Genomic DNA, 24,043 nt, shown 5'->3' on the forward strand with positions numbered 1-24,043 from the left:
GACTGGGTGAACTTTACAGTTTCCCAATATGATTAGCGAGTGGCAACCCCGTACGGCCAAACGCAGTGTATGATAACCCCCCACTAGATGGAGTAACGACCTCAAATTCATTGCAGGGAGTCAGTGGATGCAGGTGGCTCAGAACCGTTCCTTATGGCAGTCTATGGGAGAGATCTATGTTCAGCAGTGGACAGATAATTCCTGACATGATGATGATGCCATAGGAATTATACTACTTATTTAGTTTTACTTCTAAAAGTAGAAGATTCTCAATTCGTATAAAAAACAATGTGCGTCAGCTTGATTTTCCAGTAAAAATAGTGGTCTCGCCCCCTGCCACGCAATTTCAATTGAAATTAATAAACATGTAAATAAACGAACAACTGTCCCGACCACAACACAGTTTGCTGATGTAGAATAGTAGTACTGGTGCCCCATCAACGTACGCCGATAGTGTAGACGGGGTTGGCATTCCAGTTAAGGTTACAGTCGACGAATGTCTCTGATTTAAAATCGCGAGGATATTTATTCATTCAAAGTCTACTTAAATTAAAAATATAATTTATCCCCATGTCGTCCATGTCTTTAGATTGAACCATACGATATATTTTCAAGTACATCTCATTAATTTCGCAAGGAAATGGCGAATTTGCATCAGCTGTGTCTTGTATTGTCTCATAAGTACGTATTGTCGGCTCTCAAGAGACTAATAAACAATCCAGAAGCGACACTCTAAACAAAGGAAATTATTATACAAAAACATTTTTTTTATACAACTTAGAACGGCAAACAAACTGACGGCCCACCTGATGGAAAGTGGTAACCGTCGCGTATAGACATGAGCAGTACCATGAACATAACAGAGTATATTGTTTCGCCCATGATTGCGTTGCCATTCCTGAGGACTCAGGTGTTATTCCTCTGTACCCTGTAAATTCACGCCATATCCCACCCTTCAAACCGAAACACAGCCATGCAAACACAACTGCTTTACGGTTGAAACACGAACGAAACACAATCAAGGATTGCAATAGCCCACCTGATGGGAAATGGCACCTATTTTTTTAAACTTCATATTAATGAATAACTGTTTTCTACGAATGAAAATGGAACGACAATTGCGGATGCGCTATTAGTTTACGATGGCGAAGTATCAGTGAGGAATAATAGGTGAGGATGAAGTCAGATCAATCAACGCGATGTGATTTCACTGGAATTCAACCAAGTTGGTTTCCAAGAAAAATGCGTACCTAACCTAACTTAACAACGCTTACTGCCAGCAATTAATGGAGGGGGGATTATTAATAATGAGGTCGAGAAGCCACTCTAGCATGTACCCCTGTTAGGTCGAACTCCACACGGTTCCCCCTGGAATGTCGTGGCAGCAATATCTTCCTTGCAAAGCATGTCATGTATTAAATAGATAGGCGTAATTACCACCTAATACAAAAGCCATGTCGGAGCCCCCACTGTGACGACTGTATTAATAATCTATGGTCGCGGGGAAACACGCGACGCACCCCGTGACGGTGAATCACGTTTCAATTTAACGACTGTTCGACTTTAAACCATGTCTTTATAAAGATAAAACACCAATTAGAATAATTTTATATGCATATTACATGAAAATAAGTCCTTTCATTTTAATATTTAAAAGAGACTTTCGGAAATATAATTAACGTTACAAAAGAAAGATCACACTGACAAAATGTAAAGTAGTTCCCAAGTCACTTTATTTTTGCGAATGTGACCTGTAATTTGAATCCATTTTATTAATTATATGTTTTTGGTAGTATTTTAGGTACTCCCATGTTAGTCCCTTTTTGAATTTACTGGGTACAGAGGAATAACACCTGAGTCCTCAGGAATGGCAACGCATGGGGGGTATCATGGGCGAAACAGTATACTCTGTTATGTCCATGGTACTGCTCATGTCTATAGACGACGGTTACCACTTTCCATCAGGTGGGCCGTCAGCTTGTTTGCCATTCTAAGTTGCATAAAAAAAAAATTAATCATTAATCCTAAATCTACATTTTTAGGATTTCCTATCAAATGGTACAAAAGAACCCTTATAGTGCGACTTTGTCCGTCAGACCATCTGTCATAGCGCAATTAATTTAAAAATTGGAATAATTTAATATACTGTTGTCCCGCACATATTAAAATAGAAATAATTAAAAAAGTATTTTTATTTTCTTCGCTAGAGAATCCCAAATGGGTACTTAAGATTTCAAAATTGACTTACAAGTCCATAATTCTTTATTCCTATGCTGTGTAGTTTTTCGAAAGTGAGAAAAAAAACCATTCCCCTGAAAAATCTGAAACAATTATAATTTATGAAGGTATATGAAAATATGTGAATATTACAGGTAAAATAATATTTGTAAATAGCACCGTTTTCGAGAAGTTGTCAAAAACCTCAAAAATTCTTTTTTTGGGCCATAAATGTGGTTCAAAACTGGACCGCATAACTGAATTTAGTTATGGCAAATGACTAAAAAAAAATTCGAATTGTAGTATCAATAATAATAATAACTATTGGGTGTCTACTTCGTATGATAAATGCAAAGAAAATTATTATCGCCTCATATTTATGTACGGAACCATCGGCGTATGAGACCATCTCGCGCTTGACCAGTTTTTTAAATTTACGTTTTATTAAAATTATAATTGTCACTTGCTTCAGGGTTTGCTCAAATGCTTTCGTGTATATCGAACGAAGGCGGTGTAGAATCCAGTTTCACAAATTACTAGTACAGGTAATCAAGATGGTGCCTCTGCGCCAATTAACAGCCAATCTGTGGCCGCGCCGCGCCGAACACGCTATGGACCACGTGACGCTGACTCACGCTCCATTCAGCGATAACACATACGTCAGCTGTGTCCGGGCTACACTCCTGCGCACTACATTGTTATCGTCTAGCAAACATAATGCGGTGCTGTAAAATTTTATCCCGTTTTTTTACTGTATCACTAAATAATAATAATAATACATACATACATACGTATAGTTTATGTTCTTAATAAAAAAAAAACTTTTTTTAAATTCAAAAGAAAGAAAGAGTTTCCCAATTTGATTGTATTTTTTTTTCATACTTTCATTATCTTAACTTTTGTAACTAGATTTTTTAAACTTTTTGTTTCATATAACTAATGAGGTCGACTTCCACGTGGTTCAAATTCGTCACAATCAACCGAATAATACTTATTGGTAGCATATACAACCAAGCAACGTAAGCAAAGTTACCATTCCATTTTTATTCCATTAAAAAATCATCTAGTTAAACGTATTAAAATTATAAAAACTTTTTACAACACGCAATATCTAAAAGTACAATATTTCAGAGGCAATTACGAGTACGTCGCCAATTTGAACCGATTTCAATCATTCCTTTTATAAATCTGCCTTGTTCCGACGCAAAACGCACCAATTATTTAACCAGGATTTATTACTAAGTAAATCTAAACAGGGAACTTAAGAATAAAGTATTTTATACTCGTAAATAAAATATGTCGTCGTGCAATTAATTGTCAAATCATTGCAGTTGATTAGAGATCTTACAACTTTTTGTAGTTAAAGAAGACTTGGCATGTTTTTACACTTTATGTTTTTAATGGGTTATATATGTACACAATGTTCCGTGCTTTATAACTGGACTATAAATAAAGTAATAAAGAAGTTATCTTATGTTACTTAGATACATTTTATTTACGCTGACAAATGTTTGAGTGCGTTATAAAAGAGTACTTAATGTTTATATAATAAAGATTCTTATTGCATTTCGCACTTTTAAGCAGTAATGCAGCATTTCTTTGGTAGTTTTAGTTAGTAAATTTTACATAACACTGAAAGTATAGCTGTGTGATCCCGGAGACAGATAGAATGAGCCACCCCTTCCTTTTCCGTGGGTGTCGTAAGAGATGATTAAGAAAATTTAATGGTCAAGGGATGGGCAGTGGCGTCCCTATTAAAACATCACCAAAACCTAACTGCAATTGCCAACCTTGCTAAGCTTGGCAACTACTAGCAAAATCCCCCAAGAGGGAGGCTTATGTTCGGCAATGGACAGTTAGGAGCTGTAGTAGGGTATATTACTTAGAAAACAGACATCTATTATTGACATTCAAGGTAATGTTGGCTTTTTTCCACTAAACCTGTTTTTTCTATGTTCTACCATTTATACAATGGACTGTGGAAGCAACTGTTTAACTAGACGCCCACAGCTTCATATAGGGAAGTTAACCTCCATACTTTAGAGCCTAGATGATCACGTACAGCGCAGTTACAATGATGCCTCTTTCCACGAACGGTTCGGTAATAGAGTGACAGCCCTATCGTAATTTTACAAAAGACTACAGCATGAAGTCCTTCAAAAGAGGGGTAAAGAGGTTTCTTCAGGGTTAGCAATGCACGCGTAATGCCCCTAAAATTATAGACTTCAGTGGTATTAGAAAAAACTGTGTACAATATTCTAACTATGCGGTGCTCAGTCTAACAACGGTCGACAAGATCAAAATCTCAGTCTAAACCACTGAATTTACAACCTTATGTTTTATTCATTTAAAACTGATTATCATTTGCTTTGTGCTTCGGAGGGCGCGTAAAACCATCCTCCTCCGTCCATTCGGCCACATAGCGTCGTATGCCACCTACCCTAACAATACAATACATTCAAATAGTAATAAGCGATCATAGGTCATAAGATTTTATCATCGTACCGCTCGCAATCGGCAGGGAATTCATCCTCACACACTAGAATACAAAAGGTGGCGTACAAAGCGGTTTTTGTCAAATTATGGTGGGTAGTTTAGAGATACGAGAGAACAGATGTATATAAATATAATACATATATACCGGTAAAAATAATAACCTTCCTTGCTTCGTCATAGTCGAGTAAAGAAATTCACATTTCTGACAGACGAGATTTTCCCAAGAGACTATAGCATGGGATTATTCAAAAGGGGAGTAAAGAGGTTTCTTCAGGGTCGGCTACGCGCGCGTGATTCCTCTAGTATTGCAACCGCTTACCATCAGGTGAGCCGTATACGTGTATGCCACCTCAGTGGTATAAAAAAAATAAACTATAATAAAAATTTGGGTATTATAGAAATGAGATAGAACAAGTAAGCAACACTGAAATTTCTTCTGTCCTCGAAGGCGGAACGCAAAAACATTCGCTACACAATGACCGATAACAGTGTTTCTAGATAACAAGTATACGTAAATTTGGGTCAATATTTATGTTTAATTTTAAACGTTAGAAAATATCTAGATACAACAGGCAGCTTCGGTAACAATTTTATAGCTTTGTGTTTTAGGTAATTAAGTAAGTAAGTAGGTATATATTTATATCTGTATATTTTATGTATTTTACATCCAATTACACTATATTGCACTATAAACATTTAACACATTGTTTCTTTTTTAAATAACTTGTATTTTTTCTCTTTTTTTTTTGCTTTCTTTTACTTTTCAATCGCACTTTTTGCTTCAGTCGTAGATATTATTCTGCTTTATTTTCTTTTATCTGCTGTTCTAATTTATTATCATTAAAATTATTATATATATATATATATATATATACAATATTTATACATATTTTAATAGTAAATGCTCTATCTACTTAATGTTCTGCTTGCTTCATGGTTGACTGGTAGAGAACACTATTTCAAGTCCGCCATATGTACACTTACTTATATAATTGTGCATTAAAGTTTAAATAAATAAATATTGTATACTATATTTCACTACACTGAACACAGTGTAGTGCAATATACTTGTACATTCAAATAGTTTCATTGAAATATATAATATAATTATGAAACATTTCGGTTATTGGTGTGTGTTCACGATTAGTCACTTTTTTGTATAGAGATAAGTACTTGTCACGCTGAATGTATATTTAATTACTTGACATGGTGTACAAATGTATAAAACAAACAGACAATATAACATCAATAAATTAAATGGCGGTTTGTGCGACAAAACTCACCAATTACAGACTTACACATCTATAAAAGAATTTAGGCAGTTTTTGTCGAAGCATTTTTTAAGAAGAGATGCTAGCTAGATATTACTGGTCTAAGGCCTCAGTACAGTTTTTCACTGTACACTCAAAAGGTTTATAAAGTAGAAAAACTGGTTACAAACCAATTTTTTACACCACTCTTTACCTGACACTGTGATAAATCGCCTAACTTGTAACGTTCGTTGGTGTTGCCAATTTCAAGTCGGTGTGCTTAGTTTTATTTTTATTTGATAGCATCCTTATCGAGCAACTTCCGAAAGCAAATTTATATTTTCAATCGACTTCAAAAAAGGAGGTCCTCCCTTCAGTTATATTCCTTAAGATAAGAACATAAAAAAACAAAGGCGATTAATGCATTAATGCATTTAAAAATTCGGGTACTGCTCCAGAATACTCTGGAAAATTCAGTTTAATTTTCTTCAAAAACAGAACAAACTTTTCACAACAAATTAACGCAGTTAACTGGCGGCTTTATGACGTAACTAATTGTGGGAGGTCCGACTAACCTAGCCGAGGTCAGTAGAGCAATATGTGAATGAATGTAATGAATGAATGAATGAAAAACTTGTTCCCTTGAAAGAGTGATACCGATTATTTAAGTTAACAATATGTACACAAAAAAAAAACTTAATTACAAGAGGGAAGGTAAAGAGGCAATAATGGACGGCCTTATCGCTAAATAGCCATCTCTTCAAGCACTTTTAGGATGGGGAGGAATAATTGAAGTCAAGGTGTAACAATAGAAAAATAATAAGACTAAACAAAAAAAAAAAACGGAGGTTACAGATAAATTTAAACGCTATATAAATAATTATTTATTTATTTATTATATCCACTGGGTGAGCCTTACAGTCTTCCAATACGCTCACCCAGGAAAGCATGAGTACAATAACATATAAAAAGGAATATTACACAAAAATATTAAATAAAAAATAATATAAAAAGATTTAACTGAAACAAAAAACGTGTGAACACAAATACTTTGTGGTCACTCGACGAGACTCCAGCAAGTTGGAGGCAAATACATCCAATTGCGGATACTGGCTCAAAATATCATTTAGTTTCAATGCAAGAGATAGGGGAGCCTGCTTAGCCAACTCTGTTCTTCGTAATGGAACATCGAATAAGTGCCGTCGACGTGCTCGCACGTAGTTACTGGGCGCTCCTATTGATATTGATTCCAGTACAGTTTGGTTACATTTTTTCCCCCGCACTAATTTTAACACATACTCAAATTTGGTTTTCGATACTTATATAGAATAATAATCGACGTGTGGTCCTAGGATAGAATAGGCTACCCCTTCCTTGTGTTCCTCAGCGTACATGTTGTAAGAGGTGACTAAGGGAAGGCGAAGAATGGGCAGCGGCATCCTTCTTAAAACATCACTAAAAGCCTAACTGCGGTTGCCAACCCGTCTGCCAAGCAAAACTCACCCTTATGGGGAAGGCTTATGTTCAGCAGTGGACAGTTAAAGGATGATATGACGATGATGATGATGATAGAGTAATAATTAAAAAAAATATATACTGATGATGATTCTATATTTTTTTTTATTACATAGAGGACAAACGAGCATGCGAGTTCACCTGATGATAAGTGATTACCACCACCCACAGACACCCGTCTGCAACATCAGATAAATTGCAGGTGTGTTGCAGGCCCTTCAAGAAAAAATATGCTCTTTTCTTGAAGATTTCAATGTCGTATCTGTTTGAAAATGCTACTTGGGTATTTTGTTTTGTCTCTTTTAGTATTCGTAAACCGCATAGTAGACGTTGACGCATTTCCTGATATTTGGATAGGGTTGCCAACTTTTTTTACCTTACAATTGATAAACGACAAAGAACCGTAACAATAAGGGATTTCTCTTTTTCACCTAGGACAAAGAAATTTCACAGCATTTTTTGTTACATTCCGTTTTATTTAAATTTCAATATTTTGTTACAGAATTTATGGTATGGGAGGTATCATGAGTGAAACGGTATACTCTGTTATATCCATGGTACTGCTCATGTCTATAGGCAACGGTTACCACTTTCCATCAGGTGGGCAGTCAGCTTGTTTGCCATTCTAAGTTGTATAAAAAAATAAATAAACTCATGTGACAACCCTGAACTATTGGTACATTTTAGTTTGGTATTTTCCTCGAGTGGCATTTTCAATGATAAATAAAATAGTTTTCCTATTATTGTTGTTATAAATAAGTAACATTAATCATACTTATATTAAGTACTAGCGGCCCGTCCCGGCGTCGCGCGGGTGGACATTTTTACATTGTAAAAAGTGGCCATTAAGGCTGCACACGCGACGAAAGCTTAAAAATGGAATAACTTCTCCCGTTTTCCCAACATTTCCCTTCACTGCTCTGCTCCTATTGATCGTAGCGTGATGAAAAGTATACTATAACCTGCCCAGGGTATGAAGAATAATTGTACCGAGTTTCGTTAAAATCCGTGGACTAGTTTTTGTTTCTATAACGAACATACAGACAGACAAAAATTTTACTGATTGCATTTTTGGCATCAGTATCGATCACTAATCACCGCCTGATAGTTCTTTTGGAAATATATTTCATGTACAGAATTAACCTCTCTACAGGTTTATTATAAGTATAGATAGATTACCTATCCCATATACCTACTTATTAAAAATTCTTAGCTTTATTACACAGGTGATGGTAAATACCGGTACCAATGTACCACTCCAATATCTATATATACATACATATCTGTCACGCCTGTCTCCCATTAGGGTAGGCAGAAACAATGGAACGCCAAATGCTTCGATTCAAACAAACCTCTTTCTTTACCAATATCTATATATATATATATATATATATATATATATATATTAGGTTTTCCTGGTCATTGATGGCAGAAAAAAAAATTTAAGTCTCTACCCATTTCAATGTCTTCTATATTAGTCAGATAACTATTCATTTCGATCAATAAGTATATATTGTAATTATATATTTTTATATTTTAATATAATAACTACCGGTTTAACCTAAGAACAAGGAATCACATAGGAGATAAAATTGTCAATTCATATTGTATAGAAAATGTTATCGTATAACCCTACCAAATTCAGATACAATCTGCTTGCATACTTTCTACATAAACTGTGTCGAATATATAATCTAGTACTGTATTTCACTTGAATTATTCACTTGTCATTGTATATTTTTATTTATGGTGCAATAAAGAGTTAAATAAATAAATAATGTAAAATTTGTCATTGACAAATAATTGACATATCAAACATTCTAATCATCGCCTGATAGAGAAAAATTATTTTTGGAAATATATTTCATAAGTACAGAATTGATTTACAGTTTTAACTTTAGATTTATTATAAGTTATAGAAGAAGTAATTAGAAGAAAAACGTAGATGTACCTATCCCAGGTTTGTCCGGAAAGTACGTATAAAATTTTTAAAAATTTTATTTTACAATTATTCTAAATCAATTTTACCCTTCACTACTCCCCCTGTGACATAATGCACTTGTGCCAACGCCGTTTCCACTGTGAGAAGGTTAACGCTGGTTGTACCATTACCATTCCAGCTTTTTTTCATCTCATTTATAAAAAAAACCCTACCAAATTGGGAACAGAAGAAGTCACACGGGGCCAAATCCGGCGAATAGGGGGGTGTTCGGTCACCGTAATGGAATTTTTACTCAAAAACTCACGGAACGATCTTGGCGCAAAATATATAATCTAGAATGTAAAATTTGTCATTGACAAATTAAGCTCTTAACCTGTCTGACGTTAAACGATTCTCCATACACTATTCTTTCCACGTTTTCGTGAATTGATGGAAAAAAGGCTGAACTGATGGTGTCACTTTTAGCCCTCTCTGAATCTTTTTACTAATTATATTTGCATAAGAAGAAAGGAAGAAACCACATGATTTACAGTTTTAATTTTATCATTTCTTCTATGTAATTCCTTGTTCTTAGGGTTTAATTAGATCATGTAATTAGATCGAAAAACGTCGACTAGTGTCTGGACTAATTCGGAGCCCTTAATTTGTGACGCGTTATTACATTAAAGTATATTTATTATTTTATGTTTTTGGTGCAATAAATCACTACATAGTATAAAACATAGTCGCTTTCCGTCTGTCTGTCCTTATGTATACTTAGATATTTTAAACTACGCAACGGATTTTGATGTGTTTTTTCTTTTAATAGATAGAGTGATTCAAGAGGAAGGTTTATGTATAAAACATGCATAATATAGTAAAACACTGATAAATTTAGGGGTTTCTAATGTGATATGATGTAATGTATATCCGAGCGAAGCCGGGGCGGGTAGCTAGTATATAATAAACGATATTTATATATCCGTTATTGCGTAAATATACAGATATTGTAAATACAATATATAGGTAGTTATTTATATATATTAGCCATACCTACTATTTATTATTTAGGATTTGCTTGCCACACATAACAAGCGGACAACTCCCCTGATGGAAAACAGTTGATAACCGTCGCTTATAGACGTGAACCTTGAACATCACAGTGTACACAGTGACGCCCACGATATACGATAACGTGACGCGCTATGGTAAATTATAGAAACAGCCATAATCAATAATACGAATAAACACTGTAAACAAGAAACCATATACATTAAATAACGTTGCTTTTTGCTCCAATTTTTTTACTTAATAAATCCTTACTAATATCTAATATAAACGTGGAAATGAATATGTTTGTTTGTTACCTCATAACGCCTAAACTAATCGTTACGAAATATACTCTTGCTGTATGGGATGGAGAATGATATAGATCATTTTTATCCTGGTTACACGGACGAAGTCGCGGGTAAAAGCTACTAGTAAATATTATTGCTCATCATCATCATCATCATCATCATATCAGCCATTATCTGTCTACTACTGAACACAGGTCTCCCCCATAAATTAGTAATATATAGTATTAATTTTTTTATACAACTTAGAATGGCAAACAAGCTGACGGCCCACCTGATGGAAAGTGGTAACCGTCTCCTATAGACATGAGCAGTACCGTGGACACAACCGAGTACATTGTTTCGCCCATGATAACCCCCATGCGCTGCCATTCCTGAGGACTCAGGTGTAACTCCTCTCTACCCTATAAATTCACGCCATATCCCACCCTGCAAACCGAAACACAGCCATACATACACAACCGCTTTACGGTTGAAACACGAATGGGACAGAGGTATCCAAGCAAACGACTTTTGTAAAAAGTCTCTCTTTGCTGTTGATTTTGTATTTAATGTCTTAATGTATTAATATACAAATATGTAAAAAATATAATCTATCTATTATATACATGCCTTATATCTATTGTAAATACTATAAATGTCAAAAATGTCTTTGAAATCATTGCCAACCGGTAGGGTACCTAGGAGACTTGCTGCATATCAACGCTGAGTAGCTATGGTGATGCGTTAACCAAAATGTTAATTAATTCAAACTGCTCGATTAGTTTAACTCGAATATAATATACCTATAATCAAAGAACAGAGACGGGGAAAGTCTCAATTATCATTAACTCTCGAATTGCCCATCCCTAATGGCCCGTGAGTACGTAGGCAACCCTTGAACATTATTACCCGGCGAAGATAAAAAGCACCGACAGTACCGTATCTCGGAAAACAGTTTTAGACCTTTTTATATTGGTGGCGTCATCTTTATTGTAGTTTATAGAGCCCCAGGGACACGTATATCGGGCAGTAAATATCCCATATAAATTCTAGGTAAATTCCTAAAAGATGGAATATAAAGTGAGAAATATTTGTTGTGTTGATAGTGCACGGCAACATTTCTTCACATATATATATATATATATATATATATATATATATATATATATATATATATATATATATATAACCTCAAATAATAACTTAATAATAAAATAATAATTTATATATATAGCCAAAAACAACATGACCGATTTAAATAATTTATAACCGTTTTGTTCTTTTTAATACAGGGGTAGTTGAAATATAAAGTTGGAAAAACCCTACAGTTGAGATGGAAAATCCAAAAATTAAAATACGTATAATTTGTATGAGAATCGCTACTTTGGATTACTTTAAAATGAGGAATAGATGGCGTGAAAAATTTTTCTTTGTTTGTCTGTTTGTGTGTGTATTTTTTGGATGATAATCCAGCATGCGTTATCGGTATACGCTGGCGGGGTACTAGTGGGCGGTGACAGATAGGTCGAAAGAAAATAATAGGTTCTTTTTATGTGTGAAAATGGAATACCCCGACTGCGCTATCGGTATACTCTAACGGGGCACCAGTAAAGGATAATAAGTGAGAATGAAACCAGGACAGTTGACCACCCGGCCTAATTCAACAAGAATAAGACCCAATGGAGGGACCGGGTGGAGATCGACCTGACAGAGTATATTGCTAACAATGGGAATAAACATTGCCCATTAATTGCCCAACCATTTCTCTGCCCTTAGTGATATTATATGGCAACTTATTATTATTGCACACTTTTACGTAATATACATTTATTTTAAAAAGGTCAAGTTTATCCGTAATCCACCTATTAATAAAGCTTTGTCCAAATTAAAATCTCGCCAGAATTGCGGTCGACGCAAAGTCAAAACAAAATTGAATCTTATTACAATTGGCCTACAGTTCCATTTTTCATTACAAAGTGTGACGATGTATTGTTTACAATTTATTATTCTTTCATCATTTCAAGTTAATGAAAAATAAGTCTTTACTGTGCACAAATTTAAAATATAAAAGAAATTTTTTTTTCTGGGAAAAAAAATTGCCAGATAGATAAATACTCTTTATTGTTTCCTCCAAAAGATGACAATAGTAAACTTATTATAAATATAAACAATTACAAGAAATAATCACAATGAGAAAACAATGGGCGACCTTATCACTAAAGGCGATCTCTTGCAGGCAACCTTTGGATGGAGAGGAGTAATTATAAACAATTTGGTGGGTAATAATATTAATTAATTATAAATAATAATAATATTACTTAATGCACAAAAAAACAACCACAATTACAAACATACAGGCGATGAACGACGAGATGTTTTATAGACACGTCGGATTTAAAAGATTTGAATTTAGAACGCGAAATCCGTATGTCTACAATTAGATTTAATTTTCCAAGTAGTAGTTTTTGTTTCATAAAAAAAAAAACTTGTAGTTTCAATCGTTACATCCTATTTTATATAAACGCGAAAGTTTATAAACATAGGTGTTTGTTACTCTTTCACGTAAAAACTAAGATTTAAGTGAAATTGTCGAGCAGCTGCGTTGCTTTTAAAACATCGCCAATGTCTAACTACGATTTTTAACCCGCATACCAAGCATAGCAACTTTTTTTTTAATTTTTTTTTTATACAACTTATAATAGTAAACAAGCTAACGGCCCACCCGATGAAAAGTGGTAACCGTCGCCTATAGACATCAGCAATACCATGGACATAACAGAGTATACTGTTTCGCCCATGATACCCCCATGCGTTGCCATTCCTGAGGACTCAGGTGTTATTCCTCTTGATAAAGTCTATAAATTCACGTTGATATATCACATCCTTCAGTTTTGAAACACAGCCGTGTAAACACAACTGCTTCACGGTAGAAACACGAATGGGACAGAGGTACCCAAGCAATCGACTTTTATACAAAGTCTCCCTCTGGTAAACTACTGGCAAAACCCCACAATAGGGTAAGACCTACGTTCAGCAGTGGACAGTTAACGGCTGATTAGATGACGATGATGATGAAACAAAAAAAAGTACAATCGAATTCAGAACCTCTTTCTTTATGAAGTGGATTGAAAATAGAAAACGAACTACGAAGGACATCGAGATAAACCGAGTCGATCAATAAAAAGATTTTAATACAGCAAAATTTTAAACAAATCTGCAACTGAACAAAACAGTCTTATTCTTAAAACGAAAATCAATAATCTAATGGTTGAATCACCAACTAAATATAGATCACAATTGACACAGAAAGCAAGATTGAAGATAGCGGAAGAACTACCTATCTATAAGACCTCTAAATGTTATAAGAATGACGTGGAAAAGGCCATGCCACGACGGTTCGGGCATGTGGAGAATGTCGGATGAAAGGTTGACGAAACAGATACACATATAATGCAAATATATCGCTCCGTTTATAAGTTACAATTGAGTGCTACAAAAAAAAACCGATTTAGAAATTAACTACTGCATCGACTATATGAAATTTCTATGAATCCAATCTGTAATTATATACTTTAAGATTTTTGAAATCGGTTGAAACGAGCTTTAATCGAGTACGCATTGATAAATTTCGAGATGATTTTTTTTTTTTATGTTAGAATTATAAATAACTTAGAATATAATGGCAAATAAGCTGACGGCCCACCTGATGGAAAGTGGTAAAAGATTTTTATATAGCAAAATTTTAAACAGTACCATGGACAAAACAGTCTTATACTGTAAAACGAAAATCAATAATCATGGTTGCCATTCCTGACCAACTCATATAGTTATTTCACAGCCCAAATTGAAACATAATACGAAACATAAAACGAATGTTATAAGAATGACTGGGAAAGGCCTAAACAAACGACGGTTTGTACTGTCCGTCTGGTAAAAATGGTTGTAAATAGTATACATATTAAAAATATAACTTTATAAGTTACAATTGAGGATTCAAAAAAAAACCGATTTGGAAAAACTACTTCCAGATGGCGTTTCAAGATAAAACATACACCAAATTAAATACTTTAGACTTTTTGGATGTAAAAACAGCTTTAACCAATACAGACATAAAAATTTCTAAAAAATTTTTTAGATCTATTGGCAAACAAAGACGGTCCACCTTATATAACGTTTCTTAAATATCTACAATGGTACAAACATCGTGTAAGTACTGTTTTAAATTTCTTATTAATTTTTTGGCCGCTAGTTCGTACGTGTAAATTTTAGAAATAGAAAAGCCAATGACATTTAGCACTTCTAGTTATTACACCAAGATGTAACATAATTTTATGTCACTTTATATATTTTTTTCTTAAATAACTCCCATGCACAGAAATCGTGTAGGTACAATTTTAATTTATAATTAGTTTTAGTGCTACTTCCAGTCTATATGTGAATATAAAACATAGAAAATTAAAGATGACATTTAGCACTTCTAGTTATTACATAAAAATTCAAAAAATATTTTTAGATCTATTGGTGTTGTTAAGCCATATTATTTTTTCTTAAATATCTCCCATGTACAAACATCGTGTAGGTACAATTTTAATTTATAATTAGTTTTTTGGCCGCTAGTCTATGTGTGAATATAAGAAATAGAAAAGCCAATGACATTTAGCACTTCTAGTTGTTATATCAAGATGAAACATAATATTAAGACACCTCATATAAATTTTTCTTAAATATCTCCCATGTACAAACATCGTGTAGGTACAATTTTAATTAATTTATAATTAATTTTTTGGCCGCTAGTTCGTACGTGTAAATTTTAGAAATAGAAAAGCCAATGACATTTAGCATTTCTAGTTATTACATCAAGTTGTAACATAATTTTATGTAACTTTATATACATTTTTCTTAAATATCTCCCATGTACAAACAGCGTGTAGGAACAATTTTAATTTATAATTAATTTTTTGGCCGCTAGTTCGTACGTGTAAATTTTAGAAATAGGAAAGCCAATGAAATTTAGCACCTCTAGTTATTACACCAATAAGCAATAAGACCGCCTTACTGTACTTATACAATTGTATCGTTATGTTTGTAAATTGTCTTGTTTATTTCCTATATTGTATAATGCAAATAAAGTATACTCATTCATTCATTCATTCAAGATGTAACATAATTTTATGTCACTTTATATAATTTTTTCTTAAATATCTCCCATGCACAGAATTCAAACTACAATTTTATTTTACAATTAAAATATATTAAAATTCAGTGATAAAACAAACCTTCGTCAAATTTTGACGTTAACCATAGGTTAGTTGGGTTCGTTAATTATAGCCTCTTAATGGTTGGGTTGATACAAGTGTATCTATATGAGCACCGTCGTTGTGTAATACGTACGGAACCACGGACGGACCGTCGGGACTCTCGTTAATTAAACTGGGCTTATTGTGAAAGGGATACGAGCATATAAACATTATATTACCTGGAATTGTGGTTATCTGTATTGATTTCGATAAGCAAAGTGCGCCATTCGAAGGGAGAATTGTTAGTAATGGGTTTTTTTAATGGGTGAAAATAAAATAGTGACCGCGCCTTTCCTATCGGTATACGCTGGTGGTGCACCAGTGACGGATGATGAAACAAATTAGTTGGCACATCATGTAGAATTCCACAAGAATTAACCACGCTGGTTTCTAGGAGGAACCATGTGGAAGTCTACCTAATAAGGGTACACTTTTTTTAATGGGTGATAATGGTATGGTAATCCCGTCTGCGCTATCGGTATACAATGGCGGGGCACCAATGATAGATGACCAATGAGGATGAAAGCAGGTCAATTACCCCATCCTGACGAATTCAACTAGAAATAGCCACGACGGTTTCCAGGGGCAACCACGTGGAGGTCGACCTGACAAGGTATATTGCTATTAATGGGGCTATTTGCCCCATTACTTACAATCTCTTACCCTCCAATATGGTAATACACTACTACTAATAACACTACTAGTAATTGTTAATAATGGGATCTCCGTTACTAACAATAGCTTTCTTCCCCTAATAATGGGGTTTATTAATTATGGGGTTGCTAATGCAACTTTTTCCCACCAATCTTTATGCCCGATATACATGTACTATATGAGATGGAGAAAGACCATCAATAAATAAATAAATAATATGCTACTCTTATGAGAACCGTTCTTAATAGGGAAATGTTAATGGATCATTACAACATTAATACATGGAGTCCTACTCTAAGTTTCCAGTAAGGTACTTACACCAGATAACAAGTTCGGCGTTTAAGATTTAATTGTCTATAGCTTTTAAAGCTTATAAAACATAAATGTTATACCTACCTGTACCCGGCCACGCACCTTTAGTTTTTTTTCTCATCATCGTAAAACAACATTCTGCCTACATACCATGAATTTTTTTCCAAACTTCGGAGCCGAACGAAAGTGAATTCTGTTTAGAAAAAAGACGACTACAATCACGAACACATACAAAGAGATTTTATAGATACCGTAAATTGAAAATATTTAAATTTAGAACGTGGAATTGCGTAATAGATTTTGTTTCGCAACAAGACAGTTTTCTGTTCCACAAAGAAAAACCTCAAAATCGATTGCACAAAACTAATATATGGGAAACCGGGAATGAACCCTGTATAATGCAAAAAGAATAGAAAAAATCCGTTTGCATAATTAAAGAATTCTTAAAGTCTGTTAGAAATTTACGCCGTATTTAATAAAAAATTTGAGACGAATTGAGAAACTTCGCTTAAAAACAAAAACTTGATGTTAAGATTACGAAAGAAACGCGGTCAATTTCGATTGTTTAACATTTTATGGTGGGGTTTATTGCAAATAAAGCGCCACTCTTGTCTACGAGCCCGATTACGACATGAACGCACATCGTACAAACGAAAATATGGTCTGAAACATCGTAAATAGATTTCGTGGTAGACCCACTGGGAGTTAGGAGGTAAGTATAGAGATAAAGGAGTTGGGGGGAGGGGGCTGTTCTACAGGGAGCGAAGGTAACTAGAACGAATATTCGCTCTACACGGAATTTCATAGAAAAAAGCAAGGAAGATTTATTCTCTGATGATTTCTCATCGTATCTCAAAAATTGCGTCTCTAAACCACAATTACGTGAGTACTGAGGATAGATAGATTGGAAATAAATACATTTTAACCCAGTAATAATTCAAGATTATGTTTCAGAAAAAAAAAAAACTAAACAAAACGCAAGTTCAATAAAGAAAGAAAGACATATTTTTATTCAAGTAAACTTAGATCTAAGCAATCGTGGCAAAACCAATAATTTTGATTACAAACTAAGCCACTGATTCGATTTTGATAAAATTCCTATGGGACCAATCTATCTATTTTTCTATCCAGTATATTCTTTCAGATAAAAACAAAAAAGTAATACTCCGAATCGGTTTATAAATGAAGGTTATTACGATCTCATCATTAGAATGTCGGATAAAAAGTTAACAAAATATAACCGTATAATATATTATAAAAAAAAAAATTAAAACTTGATGATTTTATAAGGAACAATCGTTGTGCAAATCTGACTCGTACTTGACCGGCTTTTTTGAAGTCGGCTGACAGACGACCTCAATCGTGACAAAGCACGCCGATTAACGACCAGACGTTTCGTGGACACCCATAGATCCCGGGACCGCAGTCAAGGGTTGTTGTTGTTTGTCGTAATTAAATATTGATCTCTTACAAGACTTGAATCCGTATTGTCACCACATTCAAGCCGAGTTCCTTTCCAATTACACCACCAAATATGTTGTCTGCCAATTTTTAATTGACTTCAAAATAAGATTGTGTTCCACAAAATAAAAACCCACTTCAACTGTGGGGAAAACCGGTTATTTTTATTTAAAAACTAAACAAAACATGTACATTTACCAGAGGGAGACTTTGTACAAAAGTCGTTTGCTTGGGTACCTCTGTCCCATTCGTGTTTCTACCGTGAAGCAGTTGTGTTTGCATGGCTGTGTTTCGGTTTGAAGGGTGGGACATGGCGTGAATTTACTGGGTACAGAGGAATAACACCTGAGTCCTCAGGAATGGCAACGCATGGGGGGTTATCATGGGCGAAACAGTATACTCTGTTATGTCCATGGTACTGCTCATGTCTATAGGCGACGGTTACGACTTTCCATCAGGTGGGCCGTCAGCTTGTTTGTCATTCTAAGTTGTATAAAAAAAAATGTTTTCATATAAGAAAAGAATTTTTCAATTCAGTCTACAAATGACGGAGTTATGAGGTAACAAAAAGAGGAAAAGAAAATACAGCGCAATTGGAAACTTTCTTAGGTTTTTATTATTTATTTATTGGAAAACCAACAGCTTACAATTTATAGATTAAAACAACCACAACTTATCCATATAAAAAGCCAATAACAGGTTTTCACTGACTTGGCAATAAAAATTTGTCGTGACTGAGTAATTATAAAATTAAGAAGGAAATAAAAATTTGTTCAATAGTTTAATATTAACCCTGAAGCAACCTAAGTATGCCCTTTTTGAAGAATCTCATGCTTCAGTCTCTAAGGAAACCCACGATATTACAAAACTAGATATTACAATCGCAAATGTGAAAACGATTCATGGCTTAACATAGATATAAATTTGATTATGTATTGATTGCCATTCAGCTGTACGTTTTCCAAAAAAATTAATAAATAAATAAATTACGAGGGAAAATTTTAAATAATATGTACAATATATTATTTTAAATCGTTCATAAAAGTACACTTAAGTCGAACTGGACTCAATAATCTGAGAAATGCACTTAGGTCAGCCAACAGTGAAATAAAGCGTGCCGTATTGCAGCGGGCATTGAACCCAGGACCCGGCGGTCGCACGTTTTAACACTTAAACACTTTTTTGCTGCTATATTCTTGACGTTTAATTTAGGGCAGAGGGAGAAGGAGGATGAATGTTAGTAATGGGGACTAGCGGCCCCGTTGCTAACAATCACCTGTCGGGGAGAAGGTATTGTATATAGTGATAAAGATTAGTAATCCCATTGCTAGCAATATACCCTATCAGGTCGACCACCTCGTGGTTCCCCCTGGAAACCATCGTGATTGATTGATTCGTCACGGTGGACTAACTGACCTGCTTCTACCTCACCTATCATCCTTCACTGGTGCCCCGCCGGTGTATACCGATAGCACGGGTGGGGTTACCATCCCATTATCATCCATTAAAAAAAATAACCACTTGCCCGTTGCTTTGTTTCCTGTTGCTTAAATATCAAACTACTCATTAATACGCTATGTACCCCCTACTACAGGTACCCCATCACCCGTATTCAACAGCAAGGACGGAACGTCTTAAATAATGTATCGAAACCAGAGGGAGACTTTGTACAAAAGTCAATTGCTTGGGTACCTCTGTCCCATTCGTGTTTTAACCGTGAAGCAGTGTGTTTGCATGGCTGTGTTTCGGTTTGAATCACTTTCCATCAGGTGGGCCGTCAGCTTGTTTGTCAATCTAAGTTGTATAAAAAAAATCTAATTTGTTTCGTTCCGGCTCGAAATTTCGAAAAGCATTTCATGGTAGACCCTCTGACAAATACTAATGTCCTTCCATCAAATTTAACATTAATAAATGAAATTAATTCCCCCCTGAGCTGTCCATTAATTAGCTTGAAGTCAATATAATTAAGAAAACCAATTACTTACGTGCCTTAAAGATTACTCACTATAGACATTGGCATTATGTTATTTACATGGATAAATTAATCTGATATTAAGACATTATTAAATACTGGGTCATATTTTTAATAGACTTAGGAAAATTTACAAAATCAATTTCTATTTCAATAAAAATTAATGAAAAGCAATCAAGTCATATGGAAATCATAAGTAAATTAAATTTAGCTATTGACCGTTTCATCCTTCTTTTACCATAAATTCCTAATTTCCGTGTCCGCATGAGCTCGGCCACCACTTCCTTTCCCATAAGTATTTTAAAAGACGACTAAGGAAGTGCAAGGGACGGCAGCAACGTCCCTCTTAAAACATCTCTAAAACTTAAATGTGGTTGCAAAATCACCTGCCAAGCATGGCAACTACTCACAAAACCCCCCCAAGGGGGAGGTTTCTGTTCCGCAAGGGACAATTAAGTGCTGATATGATGATGATGATGATGATGATGATGACTGAACTCATAAATTCAACCTGGTTGAAAGTAATAACTGTAGCATATAAACATATGTATTACTGATGTCAAAAATACATTGTAAATGCCCACAGTACCAGTACCACACATATAACGCCCTTCCCAAGGACAGATGTTATTCTTCCATACTCCATAGTTTTACAAGTATATCCTACCCATTGAAGCCACACACAGCAGCTTAGTGGTAATAATATATGTGGGACAGAATTACCCATAGGGATGACTTTTGTATTTTTTTTTATGGATGAAAATGGAATGTTAAACCCGCCTGCACTAACGGGATACGCTGGCGGAGCACCAGTGAAGGGTGATAGATGAGAATGAAAACAGGCTAGTTAGTCCATCATGATAAATTCATCAGGAAATAACCATGATAGTTTCCAGGGAGAACCGTGAGGAGGTCGACCTGGTTGGGTATATTGCTAGCAATGGGATTCTCAGTCTCCATTACTAACAATCCCTTTCCCCCTGACTTTTGTACTAGTTTCCCTCTGGTAAAACTTAGGAATTGTGTAGTTTACTATTAAGCAAACAATTTGCAAGTTTGTTAAGTAGTTTCAGAGATTTATAGATTTATAGAAAATTATAAACTACCATACATAGTTACATTTTCATAGAAAATTCCACATATATAGATTAACCCCTTATTCATAAAAACTAAAACGTAATACAAATCTATTTTAACTATCACACTGTTTTGTCACTTTCTATCAAATAGGGAATTTAACTCGAAAGAAAAAGACAAAACAGTTCAATAGCTAAAATAGGTTTATAAGAGGTTCGATGTTTTTAGGAATAAGAAGGGTTATAGTTGAACAATCAAACAGTTTAATATATATCTTAGTTTAAAACAAATTATATACTAATGTCGACCCTTCCACTAGATAAAGTTACAACCTCAAATGCATTGCAGGGAGTCAGTGAATACAGGTGACTCGGGACTGTTTCTTATGGCAGTCTATACAGGAGCCCTAAGGTTAGCAGTGGACCGATAAAGGCTGAAATGATGGTGATAATAATATATTAATGTAGGCAAAGCCACAGGTGTGATCTAGTACAATTAATAAGTACCAAATAGTCACATCAATCAATTGATTCTCAAGCTAAGGTACCCTGAATTGTCAAAAATCAGGCAACGCAAACAGCCTAGATGTAAGTGAATTTAAAAAAGTTAATTTCATAAACATATCAGACTGAAGCATCAATAATTATAAACAATTAGTTTTTTTCTTTTAAATGTGTTATAATGGGTATGGTAAACCTGCCTGTACGGATTCAAATGAAAACAGGTCAGTTAACACATCCTGACAAATTCAACTAAACCATTGACCTGACAGAGTATATTGCTAGTCATGGGATTATATGACCCCATTACTAACAATCCCTTACCCCCCAACAATTACTGTTAAACCAGTCAATAATAATTTAAAAGCTTAAACCAATACACAATAAATAATTTACAAATTATTTGAATAAAGAGACCAAAGTGATTCTTAATCCTTGGACCACATTTATCTATGTATACTATAGTACTTTAAATTTACAACAAAATTCAGTACCTAATAAGAATTCTAATTACCTACCAGACATATCTTTTAAAGCACAGAACTATAAAAACTATCCACTTGGTTTTTTATAAAAATAACTTTATTATAGATTGCACTCATTTAATGTGTTAATTAAAAGTATTAATGATAATCCAGGTAAACCAAGATCCAATGGATTGTATTGAAATTGAAAAATGTGTATAAATAAGTGAAATAAAAAGATCATAGATCCATAAAATAATAAGATTCATTGATGATTTTGGTCATGTATGTGAAGTCTGTATCTCCTTATATCCTTATAATAATCTTAAAATTACCTAAATATTGTGAATTGTTATTGTGATAAGTATTAATATAAATATTTTATTAAAATTTAAATAATAAATAATGTGATTAAAACAAAATAATTCAATGCCAGTACAGCATACCGGCTACAGCATTGTTTGTAAACAAATAACAGATGACGGGTAGACCGGCTTTTAAAGATATCAACAACTAAAATTAAACATACATTCATCTATGCATTCCCAAAAAATCAGGTTTGTACGATGTTTAAAACGCCAGAAAATAAACTTTAAAGGAACTCAGGAAGTTAGAGGTTTCCAATAAACACCATGTGCTCATACGCGCCAAAATTTGACAAGAACTTATCATCCGTTTAGAGGTACAATTTACAAGTAATTAGAAGTATTGAACTTTTTTTGTAAGTATTCTGTCAAAATATATACACTATTTTAACAAAATATACGGTATATACATCGAAAAATATATTTTCAAACCAAATTGTACCGCCTCTAGTGGTGAAAACAGGAAACAAAAAACATAATGGCCGCCACACAGTAGTTTCGATGCCTGAACATCTAAATGCGCAAAATACTCACACTTTCCTCCTCTTTTTCCATTCCAGAGGGCATTTGAGGTACTGCACGATTAATCGCCGAGTAGTCCGGCAAATCCGGAAGCTCCTCGGCGAGATATATGGGCATTGGTTTCGACGCATCCAGGGCCCTCGCCCTAAACGAGAGCTTCGACATTTTGTTGACAGAACAAAACACGCTAGCGTCGACACTAAAATGCACTTATAAAACACTTTTTTGCTCCTCTAGGAGGTCCAAAAGGACCGTAAACTGAACTTTGCACACTCTAGTTCGTTCCCATGGTTAATTTTTGCACGCACTCAGTCACAATTAATGAAAAACAATAACGAAACTTTACATATTGAGCGTAGTTTGCAGAAAGCCATCATGGCGGCTTTCCGTTTGGCGGACGACCATGACCAACTTCCACCTAGCACAACGTACGCGGGAAGGAAACACGCGGGGGCGATTCCGATATTTTACACTTTTATTATTTGAATAGGACTATATTGTAACTATATTTTTTCCGTTTATACGTAATATTTCTATAATATTTTTTTGTATACAAAATTTAAATATAATATATGAATTTTATACGAACAATTTAATAAAACACTGAATTGACTACGGTGACATGTTGTACGGTATAGACTATAGAGTTGAAGCGCGACGTTCCATTTTACGTAAGTTTATTT

The 24,043-nt window shown here is 34.4% G+C and overlaps 1 protein-coding gene across 2 annotated transcripts in view; it reads right to left on the minus strand.

Annotated features, from left to right (window-relative positions):
• LOC113515259 (uncharacterized) overlaps positions 1-23,839 on the minus strand; it is a 133,912-nt gene extending 110,073 nt beyond the window's left edge. The window contains exon 1 of one of the 2 annotated variants that reach the window (XM_052901140.1): positions 23,373-23,839. In XM_052901140.1, coding sequence (XP_052757100.1) covers positions 23,373-23,525 — 153 coding nt within the window. In that variant the 5' untranslated portion in view covers positions 23,526-23,839. The remainder of the gene's footprint in view (positions 1-23,372) is intronic. The other variant, XM_052901141.1, reaches the window with a different exon arrangement.
• Positions 23,840-24,043: the final 204 nt, after the last annotated feature.

The sequence above is a fragment of the Galleria mellonella genome, unplaced genomic scaffold, assembly GCF_026898425.1.
Source record: "Galleria mellonella isolate WM207_F2 unplaced genomic scaffold, CSIRO_AGI_GalMel_v1 utg746, whole genome shotgun sequence".
In the NCBI taxonomy this organism is placed as follows: domain Eukaryota; kingdom Metazoa; phylum Arthropoda; class Insecta; order Lepidoptera; family Pyralidae; genus Galleria; species Galleria mellonella.